General features: G+C 37.5%; 1 protein-coding gene across 1 annotated transcript in view; it reads left to right on the forward strand.

Annotated features, from left to right (window-relative positions):
• The first annotated feature begins 8,832 nt into the window (after positions 1-8,832).
• The window catches only part of LOC140232892 (uncharacterized), a 70,757-nt gene continuing 65,729 nt past the window's right edge, over positions 8,833-13,860 (forward strand). The window contains exons 1-2 of the mRNA XM_072313004.1: positions 8,833-8,890; positions 10,007-10,080. Of these exons, the coding sequence (XP_072169105.1) occupies positions 8,834-8,890; positions 10,007-10,080 (131 nt within the window). The 5' untranslated portion in view covers position 8,833. The remainder of the gene's footprint in view (positions 8,891-10,006; positions 10,081-13,860) is intronic.

A 13,860-nucleotide genomic window follows, 5' to 3' on the forward strand; every position in this document is an offset into this window, starting at 1 on the left:
CAGAGTATTGTAAACGCATGTTCACCTATTGTGGGGCATCCGTGTACAATATACTGTTCCCTTGAGCCTGTTTTGGCTTGTGCCGAAAGGGTGGGTTGGGTGGTGGCGCGTCGCGTTAATGGGAACACCACCCTTCGTCCACAGCCCCCCCCCCCCCCAGTTTTGCCGAAAGGGTGCGTTGGGAGCGTTGGGTCGCGTCGCGTTGACTGGAACCCCACCCTTCGTCCAAAGACCCCCCCCCCCCCCCGGTTTTGCCGAAAGGGTGCGTTGGTACTTTTTCTCATGTAATATCAAAAGACGAGTTTTGAATTTATATTTAACCTTCAAACAACCATTTCAAAGAGGCTATCGTCCGGATCGGTTTACACTCTATTACCACTTGGTCTACAGCCAGTTGGTCTAATAGACTGTTTAATATCAGTTGGTCTAATAACCAGTTGGTCTGGTCATCATTTCGTCCAATTACTGTTTGGTCTAATTGTTATTTGGTTTAATTACTATTTGGTCTGCAGTCCATTCGTCTAATGATAGCCATTTGGTCTATTTTTGGTCTAACACCAATTTATATCATCAAGTACCGATTTGGTTTATTATGAGTTGGTCTAATTCCATTTCGTCTAATCATCAAATGGTCTAAAATAAAACCAAATTTGTCCAATATAAATTTGGTGTACACATCATTAATTTTGGTCCATTGCCCAGTTGGTCTAGCCTTAGTCTGTCTATCATCATGTAGTCTACACCCATTTAGTCTAATAACCATTGATCTTATTGTCATTTGCTCTAACAGCCAGCCTCCTGGCCTAATCAGGTACCATTTGCTCCAATCATCGTTTCGTCTATATGACATGACCAACTGGGTTATTATTATTATTTTTTTTTTTTTGGGGGGGGGGCCTTTTTCTACGACTACGGACTACCCTCTGACCCTTCATTGAGGGAGAAAAAAAAATATGTTCATACACATGAAATAAGATTAGGGTAAAGTTTAGGGTCCCTCGCCCCTCCCCCATGGTGCCAGGCCAGCACCCCCAGCAGCTGGACTATAGATAAGTCACTGATTATCCACATGATCCATGCCCTGTAATGTAAAACAGAAACGGATATTAGACCAAATGGATATTGGACCAAATGAACATTGGACGAACTAAATATTAGATCCGGACGATAGCCTCTTTGAAATGGTTGTTTGAAGGTTAAATATAGATTAAAAACTCGATTTTTAATATTACATGAGAAAAAGTACCAACGCACCCTTTCGGCAAAACCGGGGGGGGGGGGGGGGGGGGGCCTTTGGACGAAGGGTGGGGTTCCAGTCAACGCGACGTGACCCAACGCTCCCAACGCACCCTTTCGGCAAAACCGGGGGGGGGGGGGGGGCTTTGGACGAAGGGTGGTGTTCCCATTAACGCGACGCGCCACCACCCAACCCACCCTTTCGGCAAAAGCCAATATGTTTTACACTGGATGTTATGATATGTGATAAGGTATCCCTGTATTATCTTAATGATTATGTTATATGGGGAAGGCTGTGTGTATAGGGGGTATATTGGCAGTCGGGATGGGAGGGGTAACATTTTCACAATTTTTTTGTGGTAATGTTGTAGTTGATGTACTGATGTATCAATATTTTGTTTGCATGATATTATTATGTGTAAGTAAGCATGTGTATAATTAGTTTCATTCTATGGAGTGTGAATTAATGTGACTATTCATGTGAAGTAATTGGACCCCTCGGAAGACCAGCACGACCATAAATGAAGGCCGAGCTGAGCAGGGCAATCTATCCGTTTATCTTTAGTTATATATTTCAGTTGTATTGTATCATTGTTACTGTGTAATCTTACGGTGAATAAATAAACAAACAAATCCACCCATGGGAAGGACCAGGGTCAAACACTTTGGCCCGGGATGCGAAAAAAAAAAAGAAAAACCCGAACGCCTACTACACTGTGACTGCTTCATCATGTGATTGTATAGGGTCAACATTAAAGAATGTCAGAATGTCTTCTAAGAGCTATACATTGTACTTGTTAGACTTTGCGTTCCCATTTTCAAAACTATACTACCAGCGGTTTGGCTCTATAAATAGGTGTATTATTCAATGTCGTATCTAAACCCAAGCGAGAAACTCTTATAAATACTTCGGCTATACAATATTATTTATACGGAAGGTTCGTTAAATTTGTACATGTGAATTAAGTAAGACTCACTTGTGGATCAAGAGGACTTGTGACAGATACAAAGATTCGGCCTTTCACATTGCCATTGAATATTCAATTATCATTATGTAATGTAAGGCAAATACCGATTTCTTTGTTCATGACAATCAATTATTCATGACTATCAATTATTGATAGAGGATAAGTTTACAAAAATATTCTGTAAAGTTATCTTTTTATTATGTATTCAATTTCTGTAAAATATGTATATATGTTTCCGTTGGAAATGTGCAAAATAAACGAATGAAATGAATGAATGAAACCTTTCGTACTTTGCTTTTTATCCTTTTTGGATTGTCATCATTTTTTTTTTAATTGATGTTTTGTCGGACTGATATGAAATTAATTCATGAATCAGCTTTGTACCCAGATATCTTATTTTTTTCTCCTCAAGGATCCCATGCCTATACGTAATATGAGATAAAGAAGCACAGGAGTGCGAACAGTCATACTTGCAAAGACAGTTTATTCCCTTTGCTAAAATGTATACATGACCTAGATGGCTCATGTATACATGTTATGCATGTAGTATGCGCATATCTTAATTAAATACACAAACATTTATGATGTAAACACAACTATCATGTACACATGCACATCCACACACACACTCACGTATAAATAATACACTCACAGCATGATTATAAACACAAGATTTGTATATGCAAACAAATCCAAACAGAATCCTCTAAAAAAACAATGACGATAACAAAACACTATCTCCCCCACACGCATAACTCACCCTTGAACTAATGCATTTTCTACTATCCCCACAACCCGCAATAAGATTCAGTATGTATGAAATGAATTCTAACGACAAGCAAACTACTGATATACGTATCTCAGAGACCATCATCGCAAGCTTCCACTTATATATGTTATGGCAGTCTCCTACATTTTGCTCCTTAGACAGTAATTAAATGGAATCATAATTTCCACTTCGTGGACTACAATATTTAGGCCTAAAGTATACACATAATAGTTTATCATTAGTTTATCGGTGCGTATATGTTTATGCATAATTATATCTATTTTTCAAATTCATGAATTTCTTTGTCCAATGTATGATTTTTGGAATCCTGTTTATTACGTTTTATTTTACTCTGTGACAAAATTATAATGCAGATATGAGATCAACTCAAATATGCGATTATATCCAATTTTGTGATTGAAGTCTCTGGCGTATTCTGTTGATTTCATCGATTCGATTTTTTTTTTTATTGTTCAAATTAAAAAATATATATACTGACATTTTCATGATAATATTCACTCCTGTTTAATTCTGGGCATGATAATGCTCTTTAATATTCCATGATTTTGTATCATTCAACAAGTGCCGCAATATAGGTGTGATGTTCATTATTCCGAAGGTTCGTTAATCCGAAAATGAAATACTGTATATAGGTTCGTTATTCCGAAGGTTTGGTATTCCGAAACGCACATATTCTCTATAAACCTTTAGGGGTTTTCGTTAATCAGACAATGAAAAAAAAAAAATTTCGTCTAAACTTCCGGAGGTTCGGAATAAGGCCCAATATAGGAGACCTCTGGATGATTTTCAGATGTTAACATATTTTTTGAACAACTCTATTATAACAATACTGAGTATAGTTTCAGAATTTATGATGATTAGGATGAAGAATAAGAAAGCTTTCAAAATCTATAACAAATTGCAATGAACAAGGATGATGACACGTCAGCCTCACCACAAGAATGCATGAGTTAGGGCTCAAGCAGGGAGGTCCCCCCTCCCTGGCTCAAGGAAGCAGAGCAAAAGAAGAAGGCATGCATATATTATACACAGGTGAAATTGCAAGCAAGTAGTGTTGTAATGGAAATACACTGCTATAGGACATTTCTGAAATATGTTAGCCTCCTATGTCATCATCATTGTTGAGTGTAATTTTGTTGTTTATAAAGGCCCCTTCCTTGCTATAGCATATAAATCAGCGAATGCCTAGCGGATGGGCAAAATTTGGCAAAGTCTAGATACGCTCGAATCCGCTCGAATTCGCAACCAAAATGTGGTTTTCTAACGTTCGCCTAACGAATGATGAGCATAATAATATGCTAACCGTGTTACGAGCGGATAAAGTAACGAATGAAAGCGAATGCGTACAGTCCATCCAACGGGTGCTGAGCGGACAAAGCGAATGAGCAGCGAATGCCCAACATATACAAAGCGATACTGCGGCAATCACGTGACGGATCTCGGCTGACGCACACTTCACCAAATCATTTTGAGCAGTGACAGTGTCAAGTAATGTTATGATTGTGAAAATGGCCCAAAAAAGAAGGAAGCAGAAGTCACCACTAAGTATTCCTGATGTCACTACCCTCGACAGTCCTCAAGATTTCCCTAAAAGTGCACTTCCTTCTGATGATCACGTTGACGATGATGTTGGTAGTCCAACATCCACCATTGCGTCTGGTGCTTCCAACTGGAGTCGAACTTTCACAATTCCCAATTTCCATGCAGAGATTCCCATTTACAGGTCGACTTTTATAGCAGCTGTTTAGAATAATGTTCTCGATATACAAGCACTGCAAGTGCGGTTATTATCTACCATTTATTACGTAATGCCAGAATACGTATAATGAAATTTCATGGGGGGGGGGGGGGGGGGCTGTGGCATAGTGGATACGACTCCCGACTCCCAAACCGAGGATCCGGGTTCGAATCCTGCCCGGTGCTTACATCCTTGGACAAGATCTTTTACCCACGATGTCCTTCTCGACCCAGGTGTATAAATGGGTACCTGGCAACGCTATAGGGTAATAATAGTGGCAGGGTCCTCTGGTAGAGCAGTGGCAACCCTGAAGAGGCTACCCTGGGTAAATAAGACCATATTCTTCTTCTTCTTCTTCTTCTTCTTATTATTATTATTATTATCATTATTATTATTATTATCATCATTATTAACATTATTATTATTATTATTATTATTATTATTATTATTATTATTATTATTATCATCATTATTAACATTATTATTATTATCATTATCATTATTATTATCATTATCATCATCATTATTATTATTATGGGTGCTATGAATATCTGTTATCTTTTTTTTTTCTATACGTTAAATTAACGTGTGTTGCTGTGCAGATTTGCTGAGCGAATTTGGACGAACGGCGGAAGAATAAGAAACGAACGCAGGTTGAGCAACCAAAACTTTCGATCAGCGGATGCTAAGCGAACACAAAGCGGATTGTCATTCCGTTCGTCATCCGCTCAAGATTTTGGACATGTCCAAAATCAAAATTTGGCTCCGGCGGATATCTGCGAATCTCTGCGAACAGCTAAACAGCGGATGCAGCGAACGTCAAGCGGGTCACGAACGAAGAACAACGGAATACCAGATATGTGAGCGTATCTCCAAATTTTCGGATCCGCTGGGCATTCGTTGGCCTGATCCGCTCTAGTGTGACGGGGGCTTTAGGTTTTACAAAGTATTGTTTCTCTGCTCGAGGACCACAATAAATTCCACAAAATCTACACATGGAGCTGTCGATTTTATGTATACTCTATGATGTGAAATTATGAAAATCGTCTGGAATGCCCCTTTAATGAAATATTAGATTGTTATTCCGAAGGTTTGTTTATCCGAAAAAGATAATAAGGTTCGTTAATCCGAAAGTGTAAAGACGGTGCGTGCCATGAAACGAACCTCCGGAATAACAGACCTTTTTTTTTTCTCTTGGATCATTCTTTTACGAACTTTATTGGAATAATGAAACTTATTTCATTTTCATATTAACGAACCGATCGGAGTAAAGAAGTGTAGCCTCGCACTAAACATTATTTTGCTTGATGTAATCTTTTTCTTCTTTTTTTTTTCTTAATCTGTCTGTGTGTGTGTGTGGGGGGGGGGGGGACTGACTGGTCCAAGTACGGAGTCCAGGACCCGTCTTACATTTGACGGGGGGGGGGGGGTCGTTCTGTGGTCGAAGTCCGGAAAGTTATATTTTTACAAATGCATATTGTGTAAACGTGTTATAGAGATATGTGTTAGTTTATTTGTTTGTTTGTTTGTTTGTTTGTTTGTTTGTTTTTTTGGGGGGATGTTGCTGTTCGATGGGGTGCACCCCATTTTCGGTTACAGTAAGTTCTTCATTCAGTTCGGTTCAGTTCAGTTCAAATTTATTTCGTGTTTTTTTTTTTCACAATGAAATTATATATTAACATAAATCTCACTTTCTCCAGTGACAAAAATGACGCATGTATAATTATAAAGAAAACAATTATTAAAAACTTACAGTAAGAATACATTGGGTACAATAGTTGGTAAAGTAACGAAAGTGAAATAATTGTCAAGTGCATTGTGTGAAAAAAACGGAGGGACCCATATAAAGGCAGAGCTTGTAGAATGTGGGCCCCTCTCAGGTAAAAAGATTTGGTGCAAAGATTGATTAAGAACAGGAATTTAATAAGGGGCACAGAAGATTCTGGAGCTTTGCTAATCCGAAAATGAAATAAGGCTCGTTATTCCGAAGGTTTGTTAACCCCAAAATGAAAGAAAATTTCGATATTGATACATTGCACTCCAAACGTTCGTCGGTTCGTCATTTCAAAAGTTCGTTACTTCGAAGGTTCGTAATTGAGATATTATTAAGGTTCGTTATTCCGAAGGTTTATTCATTCGAAAAGGAAATAAGGTTCCTAAGTCTGAAAACTCCTTAATATATACACGGTCACCTTCTTTGCATTTCTGGATTAACGAACCTTCGGAGTAAAAACCATTGAATGTTCGGATTAACGAACCTTTTTTCATAAAGACTGCACGGAATTTGTGCATGTTTCAGAAGAACGACCCTTCGGAATACATACTGACGAACCTTATTTCATTTTCGGATTAACAAAACTCTGGAATAACGAACATCATCAGTATTTTCATGCCCATTGATTTGTTGCATCTCTAAGGGCGCCACTTAAAAGCAGCTCATGCAAACTCGATAGTTATCGAGTAAAAAAAAAGGTGAAAATACGAAACACAATAAAGAATTAACGCAATAAGGGTAAATTGGATTTTCGGAATGAATAATGAATGAATAGATGAATGGATGCATGAATGAGTGAGTGAGTGAGTGACTGACTGACTGAATGAATGAATGAATGAATGAATGAATGAATGAATGAATGAATGAATGAATGAATGACGCGACATTATTTTTGGTCATGCGACAATATTGCTCCGGTCTTATTTTTTGCCAAGGACTACGGGCGTAGGGATAGATCAGAGTATAGTGTAAGGTTTTATGTTTAGTTTGATGTGAGGATTTTGTTTGTGAGTACATGTATTTAGAATTTTTATGTGTACTTTGGTTTCGTGTGCAGATATTTCATGGGAGCTGGAGCATGGAGCGCTCCACCCATTTTTGACATCTTACGATATCAACGGTAGGCAGGGTGTTGCTTGACGTCACCACTTTGATCGTGGAGATACTAGTACTAATCGATCAACAGTGTAAAGTAGTAGATAGCGCGTCACGTCGTTGTTGTTGTTTTTTTCCATTACATAAAACGCAAACCGTAACCATCCCCAACAACCTTCATACTGTACATGATACACGCACTCTCACTTCCATACACCGTGCGTGGGCATGGGAGACACACGGTGTACGGCACCATACCACCACAGTACCTGTACGTACCAGTACGGCGTGTGTGTGTACGCCGCGGCAATACAAAACACACGAAGTCAAGTCGCGTAGCCACGGCGGCAGCTGCAGTGACAAGCAAGGAAGGAAAAGGCTCAGGAAATCTACAGGAAAGCTCAACGACGGTAAATAACCGGAGTTGCAATTTCGTTAGAATTGTGTTGATATGTACCTATTCATCTATCTATATTATTACCTGTACAAATACGAATGTTTGACTTGACAAGTGAATGCCGATGAATACTGAGCTGAGCAGCTAGCTAGAGGCCGGACACGACGGAACCAAGCGCTGCAGGGAAGGCCGGGGCAGCCGGGCTGGGGAAGACCGCTTCAACTAGAGATTGTGCCGTGCTGTCGCGTGCAGTCAAAAATTACGTTGTTATCTACCTACGATACCCTACATTGCTGATACAAACCCACAAACATTTTAGTCTAAAGGGGAAAAAGTTGTTCTTTTGATAATTACATATTTCGGTCATTCTGTCACCAGTTCTCGCGCGATAGTTCAGTCAATCACTCTAACTTATATAACTATAAGCCCCTTGTTAAAGTAGGAAATCTGTGAAAACTGATTGATTTTAGGATCTTGACATTGTCACTGAAAAAAAAATCTGTATTAGAATCTACTACTAACGTTAGTGCTTTGTATTTTAGACATATTTGATACTGAATAGATCCCTAAATCATTTAGTATAGTCCACACTGGACTCATGTAAAGAATCAGAGTTGTCACTGTGTTTGTAACAATTTTTTCTTCTGACAGATAGTTGTACAGCGTCTGTAAGACAACAAGCCCTCAGTTTTAAATATCATCTGGCTTCCTCGAACTTCAAAGTGAACAATGCAATGAGCCGCTACATCTACACAGTCCAGAGTACTCCAGCAGTGCCCAACACTTGACATCAAATTTTTGTGGATTCATAGTGAACAGACATCAGAAAAGAACCATGGGAAGGAAACTGAACCAGTTTTTTCTTCTTATGTGGAAGAATTTTCTTCTCCAGGTAGGGCCTAAGTTTGTAAACAAACATTTACAATCTACTGTCTTTTCCAATTTGATTTCAAATTGTCAAACTGCAACAATCTGCTCAGTCAAGGTAGAAATGCAGCAACTTTTAAAGAAAGAAATACAATCTACAATGTATGTTATGATTAGTAGTATCACATGTCATGTACTTGACATGACCATAGAATGACCTTCTTAAAAGGGATATTGCAAATACCAAATTCTCTTTAGATGCTACAATGCCACAGTATTTAATCAAAGTATTGCACTTGACCATACAGTGTACATGTGAGTGCTACAATTGTATGGTGCTACCTTGCACCCACACTGGAACTCAAACTACAAAGCTCCATTTTTCCCTTTAGTAAAAAAAAAAAAATAGTACTTGCAAATATTTACACTTGCATTTAAATTGAAATTTGTGTACTGTACAATATGGAGAAAGTTTTGACATATTGTAGTGCATACCTTAGTCATGTCATGCGTGTATGATGTACCGGTACTGTATGTAACTTCATTGAATGATGATAATTAGATCATTGACTATTGAGGTGATAATCATTTGCAATGTACAGAATGTCATGTAACACAGAATTACACTTTGAAGGAACTGCTGAGTTTTTGTTGATTTGATTGGTTTTTATGTGGTCATTGATGCATTTGCTGATTTAAAATGGTTAGCTTGAATTATAGTTTTAAAGATTTATTTTTGGTCGTTCTTAGGCTTATACTTTTGACAAGATTTGTGCACAAGATCACAATTGGCTTGATGAACAATTCCTTTTACACCAGACAAGAAGTGTCCGTTCAAGGATTTATTAAAGTCTTCAAGGATGCAAATTTGTGACACCAACAAATCATGAGTTGCCACAAATTTTGTTTCATTTTGATACTCTTTGTTTGTTTGCTTGCTGTTTGATTTTTACTCAATGCAGTTGTTTGCTTGCTGTTTGATTTTTAATCAATGCAGACATAACGTGAATGAGATACAATAATAACAAATATCTATTACAGTCAGGTAAAGAAATAAGAACCATTCATTGTAAAACCTACATTTGGAAGGAACAATATCAAAATAAAATCATGTACGTTGTCCCATCTTTGTTTGCCCCAGTTTCGGAGACCTATTGGAACTACGTTTGAAATCTTAGTACCCGTAGCATGTGCCGCACTTCTCCTCATGGCAAGGTAAGAAAGAGATCAAGTGATTGTAATAGAAGTTTTTATTCATCCCCCCCCCCCCACTCATACATGACTGTTAGGATAAATGATGTTTCTGCGACACTTCAATATGAGGATGCTAAAAGATTGTACAGTATTTCCATGTCTTTTTTTTTAAAGGACAAGTTCACCTTCATAAACATAAGGATTGAGAGAATGCAGCAATGTTAGTAGAACACATCAGTGAAAGTTTGAGGAAAATTGGACAATCGATGCAAAAGTTATGAATTTTTAAAAATTTTGTGTTGGAACCGCTGGATGAGGAGACTACTAAGGCTCGTGATGTCATATGAGTACAACAGTATAAAGAAAATGTAAAGAAAATACAACATATTTTCACTTTTTTCGAATAATAAAAGAGCACTTGACTTGCCTCTTTCTAAAGGCAATGGGAATAATATTACCCACAACATACAGTATGTCAGTAACGAGTCAAGGGAATGTGTACTTTTTTCAAAAGATGAAATTTCGTGAAATTCTCTTTATATTTTCTTATATTGTTGTACGCATGTGACATCATACACTGAAGTAGTCTTCTCATCCAGCGGTGACCGCACAAAAACTTCAAAAATTCATAACTTTTGAACGGATTGTCCGATTTTCCTCAAACTTTCAATGATGTGTTCTCCTAATATTGCTACATTCTTTCAATCCTTATGTTAATGAAGGTGAACTTGTCATTTAAGTACATGTACAATTGTATGGTGCCATGCTTGATGTTCTCATCTTTGCAGAAATGGTTAGTATAAGCTCTCCTAGTTTTGTGAAATTTTATCTTCAGGTGTCATTTTGTGCCAGAGAAGCATACAAGCATCTATTTCATTTGCCCGTTTGGAGGTTATTCGTTTGTCGTAAAATATTCACAGTTGAAAACATTAAATGATGAAGGATTACATAAGTAGGTTATGTGATATGCTTAAAATATGATGCACTGGCCACATCACTGGTCATAGAGAGCAATAATTGTTTTGTAGATTTCTTTCCATAAATCATGATTTACAAATTTGGTTACCACAGTAATGTCTGCAATTGATACATTGTGTTTAAAACAGAAATGACATAAAAAAAAAAAACAGAATGTCAGTCTCTGTATCTGATGTTGGAGCATGTTAGTGTGTCATATATCTCAAGCTCCTTGCAGCAGGAATTTTGCTGGCTATTGCAAAGGATATATTGTTAAAAAAAAACAAAACAAACAAACAAACCTACAAACAGAAGTTTCAAGATAAAGAATTGCTAAGGGTATCCTTTATTTCATACATGTATTCTTGCAAACCAAACATTTTCAAGAAATGCTAGAAACTCTATTATGCCAGTCTTGTTTTCACGGCAAGACTTATGAAGGCTTAATTGATCATGGTATATACATGTATGGTGTCTAGTTGCAAAAAGGGGAAAGAGTGAAACTGTACTGATTCGTGTATTCTTTGTGGGCTCAGATTTGTTTGGTGTGTATTGGCAGGTGCTGGTCCAAAACTCATGCACAAGTTTCTGGTATGCATACTTATCAGTGCAAATTTTCTCTTTGGCTTGACTTGTTAGTAGTTTATTTACAAGTATAAAAACATTGTATTATATTCAAATGCGCTGGAAGTGTGTAGAACTGTCCAATTTGCATTGGAATTTACTGTCCATGATGGACCGTGCCACTAATTAGAAGAAAACTCTTCAGTTTTGAGGATAGTATTTTAACATTTATAACCCCTTTGTTTGTCATCAACTTATCTTTTCCACAAACTGCATTAGACCATCAAAATAATACTCACTAAAGCCTAGAGTGCTGGAATTTGTTTGTGGTTACTGAGGGTGCAGTTATTGGTGTGAGAGATTGCATGGTACTGTACAGATTACTACATGTATGCCCTAAATATTTTGTGAGAATAATATTTGTGAATTATTACTTGTAAAGACAATTCTACAAGTGGTGGAATTTTTTTTTTAATATGAACAGACTACAAATTTGAACTACATGTATTGTAAGGGAATGAAAGAAGTCAACTTGGCCTTTCAAGAGGGAGAAAAAAAAGAGCAATTTATAAGCAATTTTGCATCTTGAGAAAAATAGAACTTGTTCGTGTGCTTTTAGTATTTGTGTTATGGTTAGCAAATATTTTTGCAAGATGTTTGTGAATTTTATGAATTTCAGTCAACACACTAAATTCACGCAATTATACAGTATTTCTATACATCTGCCTCAGAATGCTACTTGATTTTAAAATCTCTGTATCCCCATTTAAAGTTCTGTTAGAATTTGTTTGTGAAACCAAAAAGAAAACAGGTTCGATGGGACATAACAAAAGCCCATCATCTAATGTTGTTTCAGAAGAGGGTTTTTTCTGACAGCCTTAATGTCAATTTTCATGTTTTCACAACAATGTAAGTGAATGTTTTGCAAGTGTTTAAATTAATGCTAGCCAGTGCCTATGAATCAGCAGCATGACTATCTACAAATACCTCTACTGTATAATGAGCATTTTGTAACAGAGACATCACAGATTTAATGTAAACTGATTGACAGTCCACTGCTCATGAATGATATGTATTTCTAATAAGGATCAATCAATCGCACCAGCCGTGCTCAGGCTACAACTGACTAGATGATAGATGATATTTAAAGAAAGAAAGAGAGAGAGAGAGAAAAAAAAAAACAAAACAAACTTGCATTATAAATGAAAAATACTTTATGATGCACTCTAGAAACACTACTAACTGCATAACCATGGACCAATAAAACCAGGTGTTATATACCGGTATTGCACAGAAGGGTACACGTACCTTGACCTAAATTTAGGGTCGCCAGCCGTATTTTGCGGTAACATGTTACGAGAGCACACGAGAGTAGATAGGGGATAGAGACACAAGCAAATCCCCCCATACAGTTGGAAATGAATTGTCTCTGCAGGGTTGGATGACTGCTTGTGAATGGGATATTTATAGGCATTGTGTCATTGAATTTATTATTAAGAGGCTGTGTCCTTTCAGTTGAGCCTGCCGTGCCGTTTCACAGTGTACCAGTACTTAAAAGTCTGATGTACTGATGTACAAATAAAGCTCCATTACACCTGTGCTGCTTTGCCATTTTGGAAACTGGCAACAAGACCTTTCATTACCCATTCCCCATCATGGTGCTTAAGAGCTTTAACCTTGGAATCTCGAGTAGGAAAGATACTTGTGGTGTGTCATTTAGGACACAGTGATGAATGGAATTGCTATTTGCAGCATAATATGCTCATAAACACGGTGTGTGACAGCAATACAGACTGATTTGTTTCACAGTAAATGTGGTCGTTGTTTAATGTTCTTTGCTTGGTAAAGATCTACATTGTAAATGGCCCAGATGGATGCAGTTATGCATACAAGTAGTCTGTTATTAAATTGAAGATGCTTTGATGCATGTATGGCTTTACACATTTCCACTGTGTCAGGGCCACAGTCTTTCATGCCATACTTTCATTAGTGTCCGTTGTAGTGTTGATGCTGCAAACTTCCATCTCCACCTTTGGGTGTGACGTACAGCACACCAGACATATATTAGCATCGCAAATATTGACTAAATGACGCTACAAACAAATTTTATGCATGGTACGTCGTCGACTGGAGTAAAGTAAATGTATATTTTGTCACCCAGACAGCTGTGGTATGGAAATAATGGCTAGGCAATTCTTTTTCTACCCCTGTTTTGGCGGTACAGACCATTACATTTATTGTGTTGAAACCATCATAAATGCTGGGATTGTTTGCAGAAAG

This window comes from Diadema setosum, chromosome 9 (assembly GCF_964275005.1).
Source record: "Diadema setosum chromosome 9, eeDiaSeto1, whole genome shotgun sequence".
NCBI lineage: Eukaryota > Metazoa > Echinodermata > Echinoidea > Diadematoida > Diadematidae > Diadema > Diadema setosum.